A 26,054-nucleotide genomic window follows, 5' to 3' on the forward strand; every position below is an offset into this window, starting at 1 on the left:
GTGCTTAAAACTCACCCAACTAAATCTAGAGTCCTACATTCAGCCTTTATCTGCCCAACCAGCTTCCTCCACATGCCAAATCTTTTGACCATTCTCCCACTCACCTGAGAAAAATCAAGTCTACCAAAACTGCCAAACCTCTCAGGAGGTTTAAAGAATTATTATTTTAATAGTTATCCTCTTGCTAAGTGGTCTCTGGAGGCAGCTTCCTAAAAAAACAGTCCAGCTTTTAGGGTCACTGAAAACTTTTTAAAAGTTCCCCAGTGAGGAATGGTTCCTTTGTCCAAAGCTTCTGTTTGTAACTCTACCAGGATAAATAGGGATGTGGCTGGTCTTGGCTTTCTAAATTCTCAGCCTCCTTCCTCTGGCCTGTTTACCTCTTTGTTGATAATGTATCCTCATCTCTAGAATCAACCGTGTGCCTTCATTTTCTCGCAGTTAAAAGAAGTAGGAACTATATGGGAGTCAGAGTTTTGGACTAACCGATTACACATAACTGAAACTCAACCAGGTGAAATACTACCTCAAATAGGCACGTCCTTTTTAAAGATTTGTATATCTAAATGGGAAATAAAATTTTACCTTCTCGTACTTACATGCATCAGCAGGCAGATGGACAAATTATTGTTGTCACTTGTTTGTTTGATTGATTGGTTATTGGAGCAGAAGGGAGAATGAGCTGAAGTCCTATTAGATGAGTTAAACATGGGCAGATTCAGGTTTTGTGGGTTTTGAAGCATAAACAATTTGGGGAACTCTCTTGAAGAAAAATATATAATTATGTATATAGAATTAGGTTAAAAAGTGAATAGCTACTTACAATGAAAAAAATCACATCACAATTATTCTAACATTGAAAATAACAACTATGTCACAAAATACAGTGAAACACCATATTCGTTGTGTTTGTTTTTTTTTTTTTAAGTTTATTTATTTTGAGAAAGACAGAATCCTGTGCAGGTTCTGTGCTGTCAGCGTAGAGCCCGCCATGAGGCTCGAACTCACAAACCCAAGACAAAACCAAGAGTCAGATGCTTAACCAACTAAGCCATGCAGGCATCCCCAATATATTTTTATTAAATGACATACTTCTGGCCTGGCATCTCAGGACAGGATGCTGGGTGATTCAGTTAGCACAGTGAAGTTAGAACTATTCTAGAAGTCAGTCTTTTACTTGGATAGCCAACAATAACCACACATGGAAGTGACAGAAAACCACATAAATATACCTCACTAAATTTGAATAACATATATCAGCAATTCAACTTCCCCTTAGCTCAATGTACTTTACACTTCAACACCATCCAACATCAGGAGCAGCACAACCAGGGATTCGTGTGAGTTTGAGTCAGTCACCTTAAACTGTAAATTTTTCAGAGAAGGTCAAAATTGAAGAGATCCAGGAAAACAGCTGATAGAACTTTCTTCATTTTGCCTAGTAGCATATAATGATCTTCATTTGAGATGATAACATGGTCTTTGCCTTGGCACTGAATGTGGAAGGATTCCACAATCCAGCCATTAGACCACCTCTCCCCTCTCTGCAGTACAAAACTCATTCCTTCCTCCACTGTCCCTAATCTTTTTTAAAAAAAAAATTTTTTTTTTTATTTTAGAGAAAGAGAGAGACACTGCACTCAAGGAGAGAGGGGGCAGGAGGAGAGTGAGGGAATCTCAAGCAGGCTCCACACTGTGTGGAGCCCAGTGCAGGGCTCTATCCCAAGACCCCAGAATCATGACCTGGGCTGAAATCAAGAGTCAGACACTGAACTGAGCTACCTAGGTGTCCCATCACTGTCTCTAATCTAAATTCCACCTCTCTTTGTCTGAGTCTCTGGACAAATGTCTGCTTTATACATTTAATGTTTTCTACTTTGTGTCCCATTAGTAACTACAAGGAGTTGTAGACTCTGACACAGACCATCTCTTTTTTTCCTTGACAGACTATCTTTTTTCTTCATCTTACAAATACGGAATCCTACTAAGAGCAAGTTTATAATTCAATTCCCAGACTTCTTAAACAGTGGTTTAAATAAGGTTTCAGACAGCTGCCACCATATCAGTGATTGGTGAATAGATCTTTTATTTCAATATTATTCCAACTATTAAGTTTGAAATTTCTGCCTTGATTACTCTTAACATTAAGAGTATTGATAACTCTTAACATCTTGATTTTCTTAACATTCAGCCAATTCAACTACATAAACTCCAACTTTCAATGCAGCCTTTGTCCTTCATAAAGTTTCCCCTAAAAATCAAATTTACACTAATCTCTAACAAAGTACTTACCATACTGTATGGCAATCATGTCTCTCAACTAGATTAGGAGCCACTTCAAGGCAAAGACTGTCTTGTTCACATTTATATGCATAGCACACATAGTGGCTGAGAGGAACCATTAAACGTTTGCTGGGCAAACTAACGCACATTTGAATGGAGGATATACTCACTACAACATACACTTAGGGTACAGAGGTATGGCTATCAATGAGAACACCTGAAATTTCACTGTGCTTTTTAACTGCAAATGTCTACCCAGGGGCACCTAGGTGGCTCAGTGGGTTCAGCGGTCCAACTTCAGCTGAAGTCATAATCTAATGTCATGGTTTGAGAGTTCGAGCCCCACACTGGGTTTGGGCTCTCTGCTGTCAGTGCAGTCTGCACAGGATCCTCGGTCTCTCTTTCGCTCTACCACTCCCCCATTTGCACTCTCTCCCTCTCAAAAACAAACTTTAAAATACATAGATGTATTTAAGTTAAAAAGGGGAGGGCACCTGGGTGGGTTGGTTGGTTAAGCATCCAACTCTTGATTTCAGCTCAGGTTGTGATCTCATGGTTCGTGAGATGGAGCCCCACATCAGGTTCTGTGCTGACAGTGCGTAACCTGCTTAGAATTCTCTCTCCCTCCCTCTCTCTCTGTTCCTTCCCCCCCGCCCCCACTCCGCCTTGTGCTCTCTCAAAATAAATACAAATAAAAATCAAAGAAATAAAATAAAATAAAAAATAAATGCATTACCATACAAGGTAATAGCAGTTGTAGAAGGTGAAGGTTTAAATTATTTTCAGGTAGCTTCAAAAGATCAGTGGAGCTTACAAATCTTGTAACCTAGGAAGAAAAAAACTTACCTCACTCCACCCTAAAACACAAAACCCATGATTAACCTTTTTGGGTTCCATTATAGGCAGATTTCTACCACTTTCTGAATCCATTGACCTGGGCTGCCCTATTTTCCAGGGCCTTCATTTTCTACCTAATGAGTTGATAATCTGACTTTGGAAGATCCTGGCATTTCCTTTCTCCACTGCATGGATGTGAGATGAGATTGTGGGAACTCTTTCATTGGTTCTTCTGCTTTTATTTCCTCCACTCAAGGGTGCCAGAAAGTATCAGATATGTATCTAGACTCTTCAAATATGTAAACGTAGATGTAAGAGAAATACTATAAAGCAACAGTATTTGGCTCTACACAGCAGGGAAATTTTCTGAAAGATTTCAGAAAAAGAACTGAAAAGGGCGGTGGCTCAGATTTTTTTAATTTCAGGGTCTAATAATGAACTCTTACTGAGATTGTATAGGAGTAGACCAAATTTGCTATTAGCATCAATTCAAAGCAAAAGATACTGTAACATCACAAACTCTAGAAACAAACTTAGGATAAAGAACAAATCTTTAAATTATATCAACTTAGCTTCATGAAGAATATATTATATTGTCCTATTCTCCTTATCTTGCTGCATTAAGAATGAGCACTCCATTGCATTTAGAAACCTATGACCTCTATTCTTCCTCAGTATTCCTGGAGTCTAATATTTATGTAACTTTAATAAAACTGTAGGTAAACTTCACATATATTTTAAAATAAACTTTTTATTGTAGAACAACTTCGGATTTACAGAAAAACTGCAAAGGTAGTACAGAGAGCTCTATACACTTCATACCTGGTTGCTCCTATTATTAACATCTTATTATTATGGTACATTTATCACAACTAATGAACCAATATCAATATACTGTTATTATCTAAAGTCCATACTTGGCTCAGATTTCCTTAGTTTTTACCTAATGCCCTTTTTCTCTTTCAGGATCCTATCTAGGATACATTAGATTTAGTCATTATGTCTCCTTAATCTCCTCTTGGCTCTAAGAGTTTCTCAGAATTTCCTTCTTTTTGACATTCTTGAAAAGTTCTGAGAAGTACCGGTCAGGTATTTTATAATATGTCCTTCAATTGGGACCTCTTTCTGGTGCTTTTCTCATGATTATACTGGTGTTATGGGTTTGGGGGAGGGAAACCATAGCAGTAAATCATCATTCTCATTATATCACATTATTAAGGGTACATACTACTAACATAATTTACTGATGTTAACAACTTGATCACTTTGTTAAGGTGAGGTTTATTAGGTTTCTCCACTGTAAAATTAGCTTTCCCCCCCCTTTCCATACCGTACCCTTTGTAAGGAAGTCACTAGGCAGGTATTACTATGCACTACTATGCTGAGTATTCCACTGAACACATGTACCGATATGTTTGTTTATTCTACTATTGATGAACATGTTATCTGTTTCAGTCTGGGGCTCTTATGAATAAAGGTGCTATGCGTATCTTATATCTTTTTGTGGATTTATTTTTACTTATCTTAGGTAAACATTTAAGGGTAGAATTGTGGGGTTGTTGGGCAGCTGTATTCTTAGCTTTATTAAAAGAAAAAAAAAAAAAAAAAACCTACCAGAAATACACCTGGCTGGCTCAGTTGGTAGAGCATGTGACTCTTGATCGTGATGTCGTGAGTTCGAACCCCATGTTGGGCACGGAGCCTAACTAAAAACAAAAATACTAGAGCTTTTAATAAAGCGATTGTATCATTTCCAATGTAGTTATAGCACAGAGTATGAGAGTTCCAGTTGCTTCATATTCTTGTCATCATTTAGCAGTGTCAGTTTTAAATTTTAGCCATTCCAGCGAGTATATATCACTATCTCATTGTGATTTAAATATGTATTTCCCTGATGACAAACAATGTTAAGTGACAAATCTTTGAAAATATATGTGAATGGAAGGCTGTCTCTGAACAGACTCTTCATGGAGAATAAAAAATCTCCAGTAAAAAATTAAAACTCGGAAGCTGGGCCTTCTACTTCTGGCCATGGTGAAGTTAATAGGGATCAGATGTACTCTTTCATCTTAGAGAACTAAAAAACGGAACGAAATATATGAAACAACAGTTTTTCAGATATTGAAAGGGCAGCAGAGGACCGTGATCCCTGAAAGAAGAAAATTAGGAGGTGAACTCTGCTCTAGCTTACTGACTAAAGCATTGAAGCCACAGCACAGGGAAGGAGAACCTAAACTGAGCCCAGTGGTCTCCCAGAGATGACAGTTTTGTGAGGAAAAGGCAACTAAAAATCAGGGAAGAGGAGCGCCTGGGTGGCTCAGTTGGTTAAGCGTCCAACTTCGCTCAGGTCATGATCTTGTGGCCCATGAGTTCGAACCCCGGGTTGGGCTCTGTGTTGATGACAGCCCAGAACCTGGAGCCTGCTTTGGATTCTGTGTCTCCCTCTCTCTGTCCCCTCCCCTGCTCATGTTCTCTCTCTCTCTCTCTCTCTCTCTCTCTCTCTCTCAGAAACAAATAAACATTAAAAAAAAAAAAAAATCAGGGAAGAGTATCAGAAATGAGAGCTGCCGAGGGAAAGCTCTGACATTGGCAAAGTCCCTTCATGTCTTCAGCTGAGTGTTGATCAATGGATTCATCTGAGGAAATCACCCAATGCTAAGGAAAGAACCCCCAGAAAGGAACAGGCAGAACAATCCTTGGGACTCAAATGGGCTGGGATAGTTCCTGCTCCCACAAGTCAAAGTGGGCACTGGTGGAGTACTCACAAGGGTATTTCCTCACTAGTGGGTAAAAATTAGCACCAACTTAAAGATTACCCTTGTCTTAACGACAGGCCTCGAAAGAATCAAAATTGTCTCCTAGTAATGTAGCTGCATTCCAGAACAAGGCTCAGAAAAATTTAAAGAAATACAAAAATATCCAGTACCTAACAAGGCAAAATTCAGTGTTTGCCATCCAGAGATTTCCAGGCAGGCAAACAAATGAAAAAATATTGACCCACAAAGAGAAGAAAAATCAATCAACAGACACAAGTTCCAAAGTGACACAACTGATAAAATTACTAGACCCAGACATTGAATCAACTATTATAAACTTATACCCTATATCTTCAAGAAAGTGAAGTATAAACGTGTTAAGGAGAGACATGTATGAAATATAAAAGACCCAAATTTAACTTCTAGAGATTAAAAAAAGGTCTGAGACGAAAAACACACTGGATGAGTTAAACATCAGACTAGACACTGCCAAAAAAAAAAAAAAAAAAAAAAAATTAGTGAACTTCAACATATAGCCATAAAAACTATCCAAAATAAACAGAGAGGAAAAATCATCTAAAGAAAACAGTGTCAATGAGTTGTGGAACAAATTTACTTTTTTAAAAGTAACAGACAAAAAGGTTTTTTTTTTTTTAATTGCTTTACAACCAGCAACAAATATAGCTTAATAACTACAAACATGGTACTTCTAAGAGGTACTCAAATGAAGTGACAAGACCAGAAAGTGCTCGCTCACTTAAAATGTGAAATTAAAATCCACTCCTTCTGCCAAGAACTTTTAATACCCTCAAGCAGAATCAGAACTTAAAGAGGCAAAGAAAACTATTATCAAATTTATTGCTTATGTCTTATCATGTAATTGAAAAACCTTTTATGCTTGATAGTGCTAGTACTTAACATTTTATGTAACCATCCTAACTTTTAAGAATCAAACACTCTTTTCTTTCAACACATTTGTCTGCAAGAGACAACTTGCAGTCAAAAAAACTGTAAAATGCAACAATGCATTGCAATTGTATTTGAACTTATTTCCTTAACATGGAAAAAATGTTCAGTCTTTTAACTTGACCTGAGATAAAAACCTGGTGATCTAAGAACCTCAACAAATTCAGTAAAAGAAATATAACAAAATTATAATAAGGATCATCATATTAAAACTGCTAGCGTTTGGGGCACCTGGGTGACTCAGCCAGGTAAGTATCCAACTCTTGATTTTGGCTCAGGTCATGATCTCACAGTTTGAGACTGAGCTGAGCCCCATGTCAAGCCCTGTGCTGATAGCACAAAGCTTGCTTGGGATTCTCTCTTTCTCTCAAAATAAATAAACTTAAAAAACAACAACAACTCCTAGAGGCTGAGTACTTTTTCATGTGTTTTTTGGTCAACTGTGAAGGGTCTACTTAAATTTCTGGCCCACTCCTTCATCTTTTTTTTTTTCTTTTTTGGTAGTTGTTTATATGTCTTGAACACCAGTACTTTGCCTCATGTTTGCAAATATTTTACCTCATTTTACCTCATGTTGTGACATGTCTATTTTCTTAAGTTTTTTGATGAGAAGTTTTAAATCTCTATGAAATTTCTTTTATCATAAACAAATTTCGGGCAACTGGGTGGCTCAGTCGGTTAAGCATCCAACTTTGGCTCAGGTCACGATCTCATGGTTCATGAGTTCAAGCCCAGTGTTAGGCTCTGTTTCTCCCTCTCTCTGCCCCTCCCCGGCTGGAGCACTGTCTCTCTTTCTCTCCTTCTCTCTCTCTCAGAAATAAACATTAAAAAAATTTTTAAACAAATTTTGATTATTGCTTGCATACTAACAAACCTTTGTCCACCCTTAAAATTACCAAGCTATTCTGACTTCCTCTAAAAACTTCATGGTTTAATTTTTCTTTTTAATTTTTTTAAAGTTTACTTATTTATTTTGAGAGAAACAGAGACAGTGTGAGTGGGGAAGAGGTAGAGAGAGGGGGAGACAGAGAATCCCAAGCAGGCTCCGGACTGTGAATGTGGAGCCTGACATGGGGCTTGAACCTACGAAACTGGGAGATCACGACCCAAGCCAAAACCAATAGTCGAACGCTTAACAGATGCTTAACCGACTGAGCCACCCAGGCACCCTGTATGGTGTTAGTTTTTACAATGAGGTATATGGTCCCTCTTGAATTAAATTTTGTGTGTAGTGTGAAGTACTACATACTACAAATGAAGGATTGAGGTTCATTTTCTGAACCGTGACTATTTTAGTGACAACAGTTGAAATGACTCCGCTTTCTCGATTGTTGCAATGCTACTCCTTTAAAAAAAAATTTGTTTTTATTTTATTTTTGAGAGAGAGACAGAATGCGAGTAGTGAAGGGGCAGAGAGAGAGGGAGACAGAATCTGAAGCAGGTTCCAGGCTCTGAGCTTTCAGCACAGAGCCCAACATGGGGCTCGAACTCACGAACTATGAGATCATGACCTGAGCTGAAGTCGGATGCTTAACCGACTGAGCCACCCAGGCGCTAGCAATGCTACTCCTTTAAAATGTCACTACTTACATAACAAAAACTTTTTAAGGTTAAAATCTGTTAAATAAAATTTGTTTATTCCTATAGTTCTGTTTTTTTCTCTGATGCTGATATTCAGTTTCAACAGACTATTCAGTTGACAGAATCTCAACTTTAGACATCAGGCACTTATCCAAAACTGGTACATGGACTATCTACTATAATGATAGAGATTTAAATACATGGAAAAAGTTGCATTTCATGCTCTAAGGAAATGATGGAAACGGAACAAGTATATATACACATAAACGCAATCATAGTAATTCCTACAAGTTAACCACTGCTACTTATTTAAAGTAATTCTACCAACATAGTTTCATTTGTTTAGTCTTCTGGAATTTTCTATTCATAAATATAAATTGTTTTCAAGAATTACAGAAAGAAAAATACATTCCAAATAAAACAGATGTTAAAGCTAACTTCTGTAGAGCACTATTTTAAAAAATACATCTCCTTCATTTTTAGTACTTTAGCAGTAGGTACACTTGATTTACTCAAATTGTGGTATCTATTTAAAATTTTGATAAGATGTTATTAATTCAAATTTTTCCTCAGTCATGTTACCCGTTGTGTAAATTACATTTGTGTAACAGATTATCTGACAGATTAAAGAACTGGTGGGTAAAATCTGACTGCCAAATGGACACATCATATTGCTCTAGGGTCCTGCAACTCATTTGAAATCCTGTGAGTCTTTAAAAGTTCTACTGAAATAAAATGTAAACATGTTTGAATTAAGTTAAAAAGCACCTGACAGAAAAACTATAACAAGTGGACTCAGGAGATTACATTTGTTACATGCTTTACTGTTCATTAGCAAACAAGCAGCATTTAAATTCCATGCCTATAATCCTTCCTGTACAATATACCAACCTGAAAAGGGGACTATACAATATTGTCCATCTCTTCTAAAATTTCATTAGGGAGCTCACAAATAGCAAAGTACGAGCAATCAGGGTGTTTTGTCAACCAATGAACTACAGGAATAATAAGAAAAAAACACTATGGTGGTTCTTATCTCCTGCAGGTCATTACTCAGAAATTACCTTTTCAGTGAGGTTTTCTTTCAATCTCTACCCTCCAACCTCATATTCTCCCTTCCTGGATTCCTTCCCACTCATTAGAACATATCACTATCTAAGGGAGTCTGGGTGGTTCATTTGGTTAAGTGTCCCACTTTTGTTTATGGCTCATGTCATGATCTCACAGTTATGAGTTTGAGCCCCACACCAGGCTCTGTGCTGACAGCATGGAGACTGCTTGGAATTCTCTCTCTCTCTCTCTCTCTCTCTCTCTCTCTCTCTCTCTCTCTGTGCCCCTCCCCAGCTCATGTGCATTCTCTCTCTCTCAAAATAAACATCACACACACACAAAAAAGAACTTATCACTATCTAATATGTCCTACATTTGACTCATATTCATTTTGCTACATTCCTACATCAAACTCTATGTTCCTTGGGGGGGAGGGATTTTGATGTTTTGTTCACTGCTGTATGTAGAGCAGTTTAGGGAATATAAAATGTACTCAATAAATATTTTCTGAATGAATAATTAAATGAGCACAAAGCAAAATGTTCCTGGAGAAAACACTCTTTGTGAAGTAGTTTTTAACAAACAGTAAGTCAAAGTCCTCTAACACGATCTGTAACCATTCCTAAAGCCAAAAATTGCTCTTTATCTTTCTCACGCTAACACGAAGAGAAAATGCTATCAGATTTAGAAAAACACAGCCATACATTTAATGTAAATTCTTTATTTTATGATAAAATTGAGGTCAACAGTGACGATAATTCAATTCTATTTAATTAGTATAGGTTGAATGTGTAAGAAGTGCAAAAAATAGCTAATTGAAGGCAGAAACAGGATGTTTCCTGGTGGTTAAATTAATATTCTTTTCACAAAATTATGCTGCTTCTCCTTATTTAAGACAATGAACAGTCTTTGGCCAAGTGGGAGAAAGGAGAGGAGTAACCACATAAAGGGATTCTGAGGGGGAAAAAAAGGAAAGAACAATGAAATAGAAAAAGACACGCCATCTGAATCATTAAAGATAGGCCCATCCAACATTAACAGTTCGTAGCTAAAAAGAAAGAAGTTCAACTAACAAAAGACAAGCATAAGGACAGGCTCAATCTGGTTTTTCTTTTTCTTAGGAAGAAACAAAATAAGTAAAATGTTTACCACTTTAAAGAAGCGAGAGGTTGACATTAGCTTTGTGATCATCCTTAGTGTCCAGGTCAGAGTTTTCATGGCATATAGCCAGCTGAGTTAGAAACCCAGAGTACAGACATAATGAGAGGAGTAGGAGTTAAAAGATGATACTGTAGAAATATCTGAGATACTGGGTTCATGGTCTAGGATCATAAATGTGTTTAAATCTGATTCTTTAAGCCACCTAAAGCTCTGTGAAGATGCAGGATGATCCACATTCAAAAATCACTTAGTTTTATTTTGCCGAATAGAGCCATATACCATGATAGACCATTTTCAATTATGAGATGGCTCAGAAAGTGTGTTTGAATTCAGAGAATGTTGAGACCCTATGCTTTTCAGTACTGAGAATTTAATCTTTCATTTGAAAGAATAAAATCTATCCAGTGAAGTTCCAATTATAGATTTCATAATGAATTCTACTTATTGCTTCCTGGACCTATCAATTCCATTAATGGATGAATATCTCTTCTGAATCATAACTCAAGAAGAAATGTCACTATTTTACCAATGATATTTATATCAGAAACAATAAGACAATGAGCCCATTCTGCTTGGATGCGTTGGTCATTTATGCATAGCAATTGGAATTCTGGGGAAAATGCCAAAGATAATCAAACTGCATACGGATATTAAGATAAAATTATATGCTTTTCATTTCAGACATTTCAATGGGGGTAGGAGAGAGAATAGAGCTCTGATTTTTATAGTGCAATGGGCAGGGAATAGGGGGGCAGGAGTCAACAAATTATCAAATACAATTCCACAAATTATATGAAGCAAGATTATAAGGATTCCTAGTTACTTTAACAGAAATGTAAAGTAACTGACCTATGAAGCATTTATATTGACCAGAATCCAACACAAAAAATAAAAGAATTCTACTGACCTAATTAACAATATTAAAATATTATCTGGAATCATACATATATATAAATAATTATGTTGCACACCTAAAACAAATAAAATGCTATATGTCAATTATATCTCAATTAAAAATATTGTTTGTTTTACATAAAGTACAAACCCTTTACACTTAGGAACAGAATTTGTGTACAAAGACAAGATGCTTAAATAAACCAGTTAGTAGTTGTAACAATCATTCGCTTTAAATTTGTTTGGAAAGAATAAAAAAAAAAAAAAAAAACCAAACCCATTACTTAAATTAATGTGCAGTTTGCACACGTTCACAGTATACTTAGAGAGAATTCAAGTTTAAAAAGAGTGAATCAATAGTATTTCAGAAATGCATGTTATTTCACCCAATAATAAATTCTATGCCTTTTTCCCTCCATATTACTCTACCACAGTACAATCTTTGAAACTCAAAACAGTAACTTTAATTCTAATTTTTAAGATGTAGCTCTTTAATAAAAATGGTTATAAATATCAGGTGAGGTTGTTTTCAAGTCCAACATATCAGAACTTTCACATACAAAATAAATGTCATAATCTTGTTACAAATGCTGTCATCCTGTTAGAAGATCTTTATTTTCATGGATTCTGTTATCTTAAGATGTATTTGGAATGTTTCTTTTGGAAATACGCATGAACTATCATTAGGCTATATTAACAATTCATTTCAACCAAAGAATCTTATCCAATTTAAGCACTTATTACTCAGTCATATTTAAAGTATCAGCGAATTACAAAATATTTAGTCTGTAACAAAAGATAGGAATTTGCTGTATTCCATTATTTGAATGAATGTGAACCACAAGCCTTGGAAGGAATTCCAAAAGAGCTTCAAAAGTGCTTTCAACAGTGATAATAGCACTGAAACAATAACACTAATATGTAATCTCAAGACCTTAACATGGAAGAACATTTACCTATAAATTCTGTTAAAAAACAAAACAAAACAAAAACAACACACACACAAACCTTATTTATCTCTTACATTCATTCCCTTTATAACTGAAACCCTTAATTTTAGGTTTTACATGTAAAAAGCATCAAAAAAAATTTACTTTTTCTTTTCATTTCATATGAATTTATCATTCAAATTACCTGAATTTCATCCTATCAAATAAAATATTAACATTTCTAATTCTAAACACTATGAACTTAAAACAAATCCTACTTAACAATGTTTAAATGATTCCTGTAGATTTGGTTAGTGGGAAAGTTTCTGAGTTTTGAAAAGTGATAAAAAAAAGATTTTTATTTGGGAGAAATCACCTAAGTACTTATATAATTTTAAGCAGTCTCACACATAGGCAACGCAAATAAATTGCTTAATCTGATGAAATTTCAAAATGTATTTTAATCTCATTCCAAAAAGAAAGAAAACTTCTAGATACAAAGACATCTCATTCAGTCACATTTAATATACATTCAGCAACTTAAAATATTTAAGGATTCAATATTTTCATCTTTTATAATTTCAATATATTATATATTTAATATATAATATATATACAATACATACAGGTAGTCAGCAGGATTAAAGTAATTTTTTAAAAGTCAGATCAATATTGATAAATATTTTTAGACTATTAAAAGGACTATATTTAGGATCAAAGAATAAAATAAAATATGGGAGTTCCAAGCCTAACAGCAAATGTTCATATAGCCAATCATTTTAAAAGATCCCTCAAGTTGGATAAAATACATTTTAAAACAATACTCTTGCTACTCTCAAGCAGCAATACTTGTAGATATTAACCATGTACATCTCCATTAAATTTAAAATTACTATGCAGCTTTCTTTACTGTAATATACAGTAGCTATTTCTTCCTTTCTGTTGGATTTTGCTATTGTTGTTATTTGAAGAGTGACTAATATATTACCAACAGAGGTGACTTTAGCTCCTTTCCCTCCTCCAAAGCATGGCTCAGTTTGAAGATTGTTCTATAGGCAGCCACTATGAATATTAACAGTACCGTTATACCATTAAGAGCAATCGATCAAGAACTAGAGTCATATGAGAAGTTTCAAAGACTGCTGGAGGTTTCTGTAAACCAAGGTAATCATAAGTATTACCTCTGTAGATAACCCTCTCACCATCAGTTAATACAAGGAGTTAAAATTCCAATGCCACAGTATAGTAGTTAATAATCTACTCTGTAATTTTAAATATTATACCATTGATTCACCCTGAGAATACAGAGGAAGCATTTAAAACAAGATAATGCTGATATGTCTTTTTCCTTTGTATTTGCTTTCTTCTAGTTTCCGATAGCCCTTCAAGGGCACAGATATTTCAATTCAAAGTGTGGCTTGGATATCCTTTTCTGTTAACGGAGATTCATGCCACAGTCAGATACTGGTGATAGAAAAGCCCAAAAAGGCTTGTAGAAAAGAGACAAGCAGCAATCCACCAGGTCAGAAAAGACAGAAGTCCCCGAAAAAGCAGAGGAGTGAAAATGTTTTTTAAGCTGCTCAGTGCCACTGTTATTTGTGTAACAGTTACCTTCATCTTCCCATCAGTAGATGGCAATTCAGAGTAAACAGAATTGGAGGGTAGACTATTATCCACTGACAAGGTAGAGATAGATTCTGGATAAATCCCCCAGGAATGATTACCTAGAAAATTCAAGACACAAGTAAAACTTGAACAATGACTAATTTCAAAGCTTCTAATTAAAAAAATAAAATAATTTTTTCAACTTATACTTGAAATTGAGAACAAGTTTAGTGGTACAACAAATTATTTCACGTTGAAAATAAAGTAAAAAAACCTTTCTACATACCTGGTAAAAATTCATTTAACTTGACTAGACTACAGTCTGGCCTTATCAGTAAAAGTACACATAAAAAGTCTAATTTACTTTTAATTAACTGCAGTAAAATCTGGTAAAATAATAAAAACATTTTTTTCCTTGTATAATACATTAATCAACTACCTCTACTGCAGTGACAGGGACAGACTCAGTAACTTCTTAGAAATCTTTTCTACCTCTACAATATCAGAATAAATTTCTTTCTCAGAAACTATCTACGATTTCAATGTGAGACACTATTAATAGCTAGCTTCCAGAAACTTTTTCATCATATATTTTACTATGTTGGATAGGATATGAGTCACATAATTTATAATTGAGCACTTCTTTAGGTTCCATAGATTCCTAAAGGCCATTTACATCTGTCATCAGCTCTATAGTATCTACTAAGCACACCCAACTAATACTGCTAGTTCCTTTGGGCTTCTTAAACCCCCACACTGGCTGATTGCCTGATCTAAGCAAAGGGAAATGGTCAATACAATAATGGATAGCTCTCAAATAACACCACACAGGAACTTGATAGTTTAGTGAACAGACTTATGGGAGAACTTTGTTCTTCCACTGAGAAATCTTTATCCTGTCAATATCTAAAGTAGACCTCACTACAGGATCTTGCAATTCATATAAATATACAAGGACCTTACAATAATTTAAACGTTAGGCACTAACAAAAATCTTTTATCATCCTCTTACAACACAAAATAACTAAGACCAAGAGTGCTCATTCGAGTTTCTCAGTAAATTTTGGAATTAACCTTCAGCAAACAATTCTTACAAACAAATAGAGCATAATACTATAAAACTATATGGACTTGAGTTTTCAAATCCAAGATGATGAATCAACTTCTACAGCTCAAAGTTTTCCATGTTTCTTCTTAAAACTTTTACAGAAAACAATTTTAAGAGGCCTATTTCTTTGTAGGTAACAAAAAGCATTATTAATTATAGGCAGAAAGGAAACCGACACCCTTTCTCGTCACCAGGGCATGCCTACCTAGTGTTTTCAAAAGCAGAGTAGTGTGAAGCAGCATTACCAGAGGGGCCACGTACTGCAGTGCAATGACACAAAGGTAATAGAAGACTCGAGCCACCTGCAAACAACAACATCCTTAAGTGTCTAATACGGTGAATGTGTTATGGGTGAATTTAACTTTCATGTAATTATCAAAATGAATTGCTTAAGAGATAAGTAATTCCATCTTGGGAAGGAAGCTAAATGCTAATAAGTCTACACTTCATTATAAATGCCCCCAAATGGACTTCAGAAAGGCTTAGTTTGAAAATGAGTTTTTTAAAATGTGAAAATATTAAAATAAATTCCTTAAAAATAGTTCTTCTTAAGCGATTAATATAAATTGGAGAAAATAATCACTTAAATTCAAATGGCATATTCAGTTACATTTCAAATATAAAATAAAATGCTAAAATCTCTAGACAGACACCAAAAACATCAAATAAAAATAACATGCCGAGTCATTAACCCCTCATAAATAAAAACATTAAATCCCCATTCTATATGAACATATTCAACTAAAATTTGAGGTAAAACTATAGAGAGTGTGAAAATTTGCACAGTAAAACAAAAGAAAAGTGTTTGAATCTTGATAAATGTCCCTGACTATGAAAGAAGAGTGAAAAATAGGGGACCCAACATCAAAATTCTAAAAAAGACAAGATCAGGTTATATAGATCCAGTTAACTATAATGGTACATGGATTCCTAGCACTTTCCTTCTCTGGAATTCACATTAAGTTAAATGTTTACATTTCATGTTCAAATACTTGGAAGAATGTTAAATGGAATTAATTTAGTCACTAAAACTAGTGTTTCCTACCTCGCAAGTCTTAAAGGCTAGACATAATATATTGTAGTATTTTCCAAATCAATTGGGGTCCCATTTAGCAACAGTAGACATACTATAGCTTTGCAACCCAAACTGTAAGATACTTAAAGTACTAAGGCAGGAAGAGGACTTGAGATTCTTTCTTCACTTCGCCCCACAATCAGATTGAGGTCTCTTAATATGTATCAACTTAGGATTATACCATTTATTTTCGTTAAGAGTATGATGGGATGAAATTACTATTAAAGGAAATCAAAGGCTTTGTTTTCTTACAGTGTTTGTTATTTTTCATTGTGACTAGAGTATGAAACTTACCATTTTCTGTAGCTCGACTGTACTTATTCGCCCTGCTTCTTTCTTCATCTGATCCACACATTTCTGGGCTAAGTTTAAGTAAGCTTGCAGGTGACTGCGCATCATGGCCAACCGCAAAGCACACAGCAGGATTATTAGCCAGAGTCGCAAAGTATCAAATGTAGCTTCTGTCATTCTACAGGTCAAAAAGTTGATATGGTGCTCTCAAAAACCAAAATATGTTAGCATCTAGTTAAATATGTCAATTTTCACCATATAAAACACAGGATATCTATACGTAGCTACAGTTGGAGATATAAAACAAAAGTATCCCACTATACTACAGCCTTACTATAGAATACTTTGACTTGCACAATAGAACTAGACAGATAAATGGATCATGAAGGTAAAGTAGTAACATATATCTACAAGAAAAAAGCAGAAAGTACATGGGATCCTCTTCTCTGTCTACCCTTGTCTGTGAAAAAAAATTGGTTGTGAAATGAAGAGAAGGAGTGCTCTTAAACTGGAGAGTTTAAGAAAAAAGGAAACTATAGGGGACTACATGTGGAACTACCAAGTCAACAACCCATGCCTAGAGTTTTGTCTGATTATACAGATATTTCAATATGACCTCTCTGCTGAGCTCCTGACTGGGATCATTGGAAAACCAGTAATTCTGATATATTATGAAGAAATCAGATGGCTCAGAATCCTCTCTATCAAGTCATTTAACCTATGTGCTCAAGCTGGCTCAGCTGTGAGCAATATCTCAAGACTAAGATGAGGGTTCCAGGTGAGAAGATGTACCCTTATGATGCTTTTTCAGAGGATTTTAGAAAGAAGAGATAACTTCTGATGTCCTTTTGTGGTTTAATGTTTTTAAAAGACCATGGTTTCTGCTTTGATAAAAGGTAACACTATGAGTAATTGGAAAGTAACACCTAGACCATGCTCAGCATCTCTTTTAATCTCTAGCACATATCAGGTGCTTAATATAGGACAGTGAACTATGTGAAATTACTTTTTAAAAACTTTGTGAATCTTTCAAGTTAAAACTGCCATCAAGACTTACTTGTATGGGGGGAAAACATTACAACTTCAAAAGATACTTCCCTAGTTCATTAAGATTAACTCTTAAAAAAAAAAAAAAACCATCATGGTCATCACTGATTGAGTACTCCAAGACAAATATGTACCAGGATATAAAAGAAATATATTAATATAAAATGTATACTGTGTAGTCAATGACTAGTCAAGGTTTTCCACTTTAATTCTGGTGAGGCAGAGCAGTAAAGGAAACATTTATTAAGCACTTACTTCCAGCTGGTTGCATTACATGTATTCTTTCATTTAATTCCAATGACAACTTTGTGAGGTAGATACTATTATCTTCATTTTCCAGATGGGGAAACAGAGGCTCAGTGAAGTTAAATAATCTCCCTCAAGTGACAGTTTCAGTGAAGATCACAACTGGGGTTTGAACCAGCTTTGTCTGATTCTTTCTATTACTCTAACATGGTTCCACAAGGTTAATGAGTTAATGTATCAAATGCAGTTATTAGCACCTTTTAATAAATTGTTTCTATGTTTCCTTACTGTCTAGTTCTGTTAAAAGGGGAAATATAACCTAATGTTAGTTAATAATGTTAAGGCATTATTTTTAAAATTTGATAGGTATAATGATAATATGTCGGAAAATGACCTTATTTCTTAGAGGTGCATACTAAAGCTCTTAGGGATAAAAATATTAGACTTCTAATTCACTTGAAAAACTACTGCATCAAAAAACAAACCAAAAAAAGGGGAAGCAAATATGGAAAATATCAACAACTCTTATAATGGCTGAACATGAGTTTCCATTTGTACTACTCATTATTTCCTCCATAATGTTCACAATTAAAGGGGAAAAAAAAGAACTGCAGAAAGTATCTTAAAAACAGGCCCCAAACCAGAAAAATGTCAGGTAACAACTAGACATGATGTGAGGAAGCAGAAAAACTTACAAGTGTACAAGACAATATTGGTGTGGATTAATAATTGTTCACATTCATAAAAAGGTTAAATGATGATTTGCCAGTAGCTTCAGTTTTAGAACACATCTTTTAGCATTTCTATTTATGTTTTAAAAGTACAGTGTCCTAATATTATCATTAAAAAACTTAAATACAGGAAATACCATTTTGAAAAAGTTATGATTCAATAAGGAAACAAAAAATAGCCACCAAATACCCATACTTACAAAGGGACACTTTCTTTACCCAGTGGTGGGTTCATAATGTAGTCTTTGGTGATTGGTTTAACCCAGAGCAGAACCATAAATAAAGGAGCCAAGAAGTTGATATGAAGTAATGTTCTGAAAGTATGTAAGAAAAAAACATAAAAATCCAGGAATAAAATACACTAATAAACTACAGGAACTTGGAACTTAAAAAATGAGGTAGAAACTTATTTTCAGTATTCTGTAATAAGGTATTACTGACATCATTATTTTTTTTTATCCTTATTACAGGACACTCATCTGAGCCCCTGCAAAACTACCTCATTATCTGAATTTTTCAGATGAGAACATTTAGATTCAGGAAAGCTAAGTGACTTGCTCATGGGAGTATCACAGGTTAAAGGCAGACCTAGCACTAAAATCAAAATCTGTTCAGTTCTGTTCTAGTGTTCTTTAACAATCTCCCACGATATCCCTGATTTAATACACAGGTACTTAAATGATTCCCTAACTTTCCACAGTCAACGAATCCAATGGACTTTCAGTATACAGGCATCATCTTTTGATACTTTTTCAGTGCAGCTAAAACAAAAGTGCCTCCTTACTATGTATAAGAAAGAAACAGTGTTAGCAAGGTCCAAATACTAGCAGGCATAGGGCACATGGAACCTACTGCAACAACTTACACATAAGGAAACTTTCAAAATGCAATGATCATGCATAATGTTTGAATAAGACTATTAAAATCATGATTCAAATATTTTTATTTCCTCATGACATATTATGAACATGCCTGAAATTAATTTCCCTATCCTGTATGTACCAAGGAAATTTACATTACTCCAGAAAACCAAAATACCTGATACACTAAAAGGTTTTAGGTCTGAATTATAATTCATTGTTAATTAATGTTCTAAGTTTGTATCCCACAAAGGCAGATGACTACTAAAGACAGTTCTTATTTTAGAAAAAGACAAATTCTTCTGCTTTATTACCATACATTGCTTCATGATTAACCACAGTGAAGGGCTTAACTGGACAGTTTTAAATACATACATGCAACATTTTAAAATCATCACTACAATGCAAATGACAGTGACCTGTGTGAGGAAACAGGCCTGGGTCAGAAACCCATGAAAACCTGACCGAAAAAGGTGGAACTCTGGTTCTAAGCTCTGGCATGAAAACACATACTAGTGCCTGGTGGTGGGGGTGAGGAGAATGCCGCGCTTTGTGCCAGTCCTGCTATTCTCACAATAGAACAAGCTTGCCCACACTCCTGTATCATGGCAGAGTGCTAAAACACGATTGGGGGCTGCAATGAACTGAAAATAAAGCTCCCAACCCCAAAGGGAAAATTTTTTTAAAAAGAAGCTACATTTTACTGAAAAGGAAACGAAGATAGGCTCCCTCCCAACCCTAAACTACCACCAAATGCTTTAAATGTTTTTATAAAGTGATTCTTTCATCCCCCAGCCTGGGTAAACCACCGGGTGCGGGGGAAGAAAGCAGCAGTATTAGGTATGCAGTGTTGCTAGGGAACACTCTAGTATCAAGGAGCAGCCCACAGCGGTTTCAGTAGCTGGTGAAGGGCTCCCCTCCACCCACCCTTTCAGCTTATTTAAATCCTAACACCGGGGTTAGTGGACTGAAGTGTGTGTGTAGAGAGGAGGGGAAGAACCAGGTTTTGTTTTAAAAGAAGCCATTAGAGAGATGGATGGATGTTGGGAGAAAAGCAGGATGTAGCCAAGAGCATGCTGAGTAAAAAGGAAGGGAAAAAAGAGGGAGGAAGAAGTGGTTACTGGGAAGTGAGAATAAGTAAACACACACATAGAGCATATGCCGAAAAATAGAGGTAAGGAGAAAACCAAAAAGACTGCAAAATTAAAATAAAGGAAAATGACATAGGTAAGAGAGATAATGTGAAAAGACTAGAGAAACAATTTCATTAAATACAGGGTTTTAAAGAACAGAAATGTTGGGAAAAATGATCACTCAGAGAAACTCAAAGATTATATACACAAATATCAAAATGGAATATTCTCAACTTGGGCTTCTACTGCAAAACATGAAGACAAGACAGGAATTTGGTCTGGATATGAATTCAGAGAGATATAAACCTGTCGTTCTGCCAAGGTGTCTAACAGTCAACAAAAAACATCTGTAACAACCACAAAGAATATGGTAAATGGGTTTTGAACTATATGTGGAGATTCAAATATTATTTCTCCATTTGAGAACTAAAATAGGATTTGGCAGTTAAAAGCAATCTATGATATTTAACACTGTACAGTATCAGCAATCTCCAAATAAAATAATGTATTATTTTAACAAGGGTCTCATAAACAGATCAATAATTAAAAAAGAAAAAATAAAACTTATTTCTTATGTACAAAGTTTTAACTTTCAAAACAATAAAAACATTTTAAGTAAAAAATTATTTGCATAAAATTATTTACATAAAATTTAAATAAAATATTTTAATTAAAATGTTCTGATTAAAGAAAATTTCCACAGATCCTTAGTTCAATTATAGGGAGTATTTCATAAACACTGACTTCTGACTTAAAAAGAACTAACAGAAGTACTGACATTTCCATTTTAACAAGTGAAAAGGAAATTGAGTAAATGATACATGTTTTTAAACATAGGACTTAAAATTTAGAAGTGAATAAAAGAAACCTGCTTCTAGAAGAGGAAGTAGTATGACATCAAACGGTTATTTATTAATTTTTAATACAATAATTTATTATTTCATCACAATAATATACCTTCATTAAGATGGAAAACATATATTTATCTGCATGTGCTTATGTACATTTTCCGCTTACTGTGTAATTTTTTCTGTTGCCAAATTCAGGGCATCCAGATGCATTTGAGCCAGTCGTAATCCAGGAAATGTCAAAAAAGCCCCAATGAGTGAACAGAAAATAGCCAGGAAAAATTTGAAGGTAAGTTTTGAAACAGGACCCCTATAAATAAAAAAATAAAAATAAATAAAAAAAGTAAGAAGTTCTCTAAGTTAACTTTCTAGGAATTGCCTTTCTTCTAATCCATTACTTTACAAACCACAATAACTAATAAAAACTAAGTAAACTTTTACAAAAAGAGTTCTCTTACTCAATTATAATGAGCCATATTTGGGTGAACTATAAACTAAATCAGGCCTCTCTAGCCACATTGGTAACAACCCAACCAATAAATTCAACATAGAATTTGATCTACAACTCAGTATAAAGTTATTTAAGGAATTAAACCAAATAAGAATACAAATAAGAATTCTATGAAACATACTAACTTTATACACATGTAAAAATTACGAGCAAGGATATTTCTAAAAGGGACAATCTACTTAAAAAGAAATCCTCACAGATTAAAAACAAAAAGCCACAAAATGCTCTTGTACAAAAAAATGGAAAAATTAAAATTTAAGTGATACTTAGTATTTTTAAAAACTTACTGAGATTCTAAACCTTGCTTTTCAAGAAACTGCATCGCACTATCTGAAAAATTTGTAAACCCTGCAGGGAGAGAAAAAAAAAATTCTTAATACAGAATCTTTCTTTGGAAATAAAATGTTAGAAAACAGAACATCTTAAATGTTGAAGTGACTAGCTTAGCTCTTTCATGTGCTAATTAGTATGCCATAATGCAATAAAATTTGGTTATTAGCAGGAACAGTCTTTGAAAACATCCCTTTGATATTTGTACATTCCATAAATGTGCATAAAATTTGCATTAAAATTTGCATCTTTATCTATGTGAGTAAACTTTAGCACTGTAGAAACTTACTTAACTGTAAGGAAAAAAGGGGGAAGGGGTGCATTTTTGAAAAAAGGTAAACAAAAAATTGAGCTAAAACAACTACAAAAAAGGAAGATCTTATTTAAGAATAATAAAAGTTAATTATTTAGGACATTACAGAATAAACACCTCAACCCTAATTTTAAAAATGTATCAGATATAAAAATTAAATAATGACGTAAAAAATATTAACATTTGATAAAGCAAAATTGATTTTTAAAGTAATTTGAAATGATTACCTGTTTCAAGTCCAAATTCCAGATAGTTTTCTGTTACAATCAAGACTGCCATTGCTTTCACAAAGAAAAAAAATCCAAAAGTAACACAGACTGATCTTTCACCACCATCTTCGACTTTAAAATAGTGTGTAGTTAATGAAAATAGAACTTTGCTGCAGAAGGAAAAGTTCAGGAAAAACCACAAGTAACTTTGTGGGGAGTTAAATACAACCATCTTTACAGGATTTGAACTCCAGTAAAATCTGACTACAACATTTATTTTAATTCCACAACATCATTATCTACAAGGTACCCTTTGGAAGGAAGTGACAAAGTAATGAAAATCTGATTAGTCTTCCAGGAAATAGGACATAAAAACAAGCAAATTTTAGCAAAGCTTATAACATTTTTAAATTAATGAAAAGTGCATACACACATTAAACTGTGTAACTAGGGAAAAAATCTATTTCTATTTTATCTGACTCAAATTTTACTGGGAGAGTATTACAACAGTTTTATGAAATAGGTTCCCAGTGACATGAAACACCAAGGTAGAGGTTATTTTAGGGAGCTATCTTTTATTGGGCATGTTTTTCAAGTAATTTAGAATTAAACACACAAACACACATCACAGAAATCTGCAAACCATCCAATAATTCAAAATTTGAGAATTACTAATAGCCACTGGTAAACTGTGTTATCTGGGATCATCATTTCACAGTACCATTAAACAAAAAACTCCAGAGAAAATAAATTCTAGTTGAGCATTCAAAAACAGCCAAAGGTTCAACATGCTCACCTATCAAAAAAAAATTAAAATGGTTTAATCTTATAATCTTATACAAAAATATTAAAGAGATTATTTTATCTGAGCCCTTCCCACAACTAACTGACCAAACCAGTGGATGATCCAAAGCTAGAACCCAGGTTTCCATTATATCAAATTGTTCTCCTTGAAAGCATAAACCTGCCAAACAAAATAATAAAGTGCTTGGCAAAAAAAAAAAAAAAAAAAAAAAAATATAGAAAAGCAACTTTTACATCAACTATGTGTCAAGCATGACAAATAGTAACAGCTGTAACCTAGTATTTATAAGTGCTAGGCCTTACCAATTAACTCATTTCACTCTCACCTTAACCAACTATTACCATTACTTTATATATTTAAAATTTTACTGGCACAAAAGGGTTAAGTAACTTGCCCAAGATCACACAGCTAAATTAGAGGAAGCAGGGATTTAAATCTAGGTGATCTGAATACAGGGAGTATTCACTTAACTTATTATACTGCCTCTTCTAAACTGTAAACAGCACCTAAGTTATTTGGTAGTTGAGTAGTACCACTTGAAACCTTCTAAAAATAGAGGTGCCATGCATGATAGATGTGAATAGTTCAAAACATTCTCATAATCAGAAGAATCCTTCTTCATGAAAAGTTAAGAAAGGGTAAGAACTCTCTTCCATGTTTCTTAAAAAGGTATTCCTTTCTGCCCTATTTAAAAATGGTTAATATACTTATTACCCATTCTCTATTTCTTTTGGATATTCCCTAGGATACTGGGTATAAATGGAGCATCACAGCTACACTAGTTAAGGTCACTTATCATAAAGTAAGACAATTTAAAGTAATAAAGATAGATGACTCTTTGGCATTTTTCAAAAGGAACTTGAAATAAACCTCCACTAGAATGCAAAGTTAATTATATCAAAGATTCTTATCCCTTGTTCATTTCTGTAGTTAGAATGCCAAGAAAAATGGCATATAGTAGGTACTCGAACAATTAGTGAATGAATTTTGCCACAGAAATAATGTTTTTACAAGGTAGTTTAGGTAAGCTGAAATAGTAATGAGTCTATGCTTTCAGGGTAAAATAGATTTTTTGAAGAATGGTATCAAAAACAACACTGTTTCCCCGTAATAATATACTCAAAGTAAAAAACAACGCAGAAAAAGTTTTAGTCTGGGGCACTTGGGTGACTCAGTCAGTTCAGCATCCGACTTCAACTCAGGTCAAGATCTTGCAGTTCATGAATTCGAGCCCCATGTTGGGTTCTGTGCTGATAGCTCATAGCCTGGAGCCTGCTTCTCCCTCTGCCCCTCCCCCACTCTCTCTTCCTCTCTCTAAAATAAACATTAAAAACTTAAGAAGTTTTAATCTAACGATCTGTTTTTTTCATTGGTAATAACAACAATATAAATTATTTACCACCCATGGTTACGAATTTAAAGGATTGCCTGGGTTTTATAAAGGCTATGACTTTGTTTTCCTAAGGCTTATTTAGCTTATAGTTTCCCCTTTAAAATGTCAAAAAAAAAAAAAAAAAAAAAGTACAGGGGCTCAGCCAGTCCCCCAGAACAGTGTGTGGGTATTTTGTTAACAACCTTTACTAAGCTCATTTTTTCAGTATCATCCCCTTCCTGCCTTTCATTGCTCTCATCTTGGTTATTTGCACCATAGCTCATCTCTCTTTCACACAAATCTGTCTTTTTCTTAAATGCCATGATGCCAGATAAATACTTCTGTGATCTATTTTCCTAATCATGTATTAGTATTAGTGTTATTTTCTTTGAAAAAAATATAGTTTTGTATGCTACTTTATAGATCAAATGAATGTTCATGGGCTAATATTACAGGTGGAGATGCCACTTATAGCATTATTTCTCTAGAAAAATATTTTATTTCTAAGCATTTTTTAAATAAATTTTTAAAAATGCTTATTTTGAAAGAGAGAGAGAGGGAGGGGGTGGGGAGGACAGAGAATTCAAAGTGGGCTCTGCACTGACAGCAGAGATCCAGATGCGGGGTTCAAACCCAAGAACCGTGAGATCATGATCTCAGCTGAAGTCAGATGGTCAACAGACTGAGCCACCCAGGCGCCTAAACAGTTAAGAATACAATCGACATGTTAAGTTGGGTACTGACTACCTACAAAGTGCTGTACTAGAAGTTAATTTCAACTTTTTAACCTATTTCTTCATAGACTATATTATTTACAATGCTACATTCTATAAAGCACCTGATTTGCTTCTAAAGACCAGACAAAACCAGGTAATGGAAAGCTCGATGATAATCTCTAAACTTTTTTATTAAAAACACCTCTGCATGTTTTCATGTTTGCTATAATGAATACTTGCTTTAGGATACATATAACCAGAATACAATTATAGAACTTTAGCATACACCTTCTGAAGACATTTATCAGGCATTCTAAATGTCTTCTGATATCCACTATAACTCAGGTTAAACATACACTTGGTTAGGTATTTGAACAAATTACTTCTTTAGTGTAAAAAA

The 26,054-nt window shown here is 34.4% G+C and overlaps 1 protein-coding gene across 7 annotated transcripts in view; it reads right to left on the bottom strand.

Moving 5' to 3' along the window:
* Positions 1-12,895: 12,895 nt before the first annotated feature.
* TMEM161B (transmembrane protein 161B) overlaps positions 12,896-26,054 on the bottom strand; it is a 69,175-nt gene continuing 56,016 nt past the window's right edge. For 6 of the 7 annotated variants that reach the window (XM_015076295.3, XM_053224712.1, XM_053224727.1 and 3 more), the window contains 7 exons: positions 22,780-22,931; positions 22,197-22,257; positions 21,568-21,708; positions 18,758-18,871; positions 16,537-16,711; positions 15,373-15,469; positions 12,896-14,178 (listed from right to left, as the gene is read on the bottom strand). In XM_015076295.3, coding sequence (XP_014931781.1) covers positions 13,901-14,178; positions 15,373-15,469; positions 16,537-16,711; positions 18,758-18,871; positions 21,568-21,708; positions 22,197-22,257; positions 22,780-22,931 — 1,018 coding nt within the window. In that variant the 3' untranslated portion in view covers positions 12,896-13,900. The remainder of the gene's footprint in view (positions 14,179-15,372; positions 15,470-16,536; positions 16,712-18,757; positions 18,872-21,567; positions 21,709-22,196; positions 22,258-22,779; positions 22,932-26,054) is intronic. The other variant, XM_027038666.2, reaches the window with a different exon arrangement.

This window comes from Acinonyx jubatus, chromosome A1 (genome assembly GCF_027475565.1).
Source record: "Acinonyx jubatus isolate Ajub_Pintada_27869175 chromosome A1, VMU_Ajub_asm_v1.0, whole genome shotgun sequence".
Taxonomy (NCBI): Eukaryota; Metazoa; Chordata; class Mammalia; order Carnivora; family Felidae; genus Acinonyx; species Acinonyx jubatus.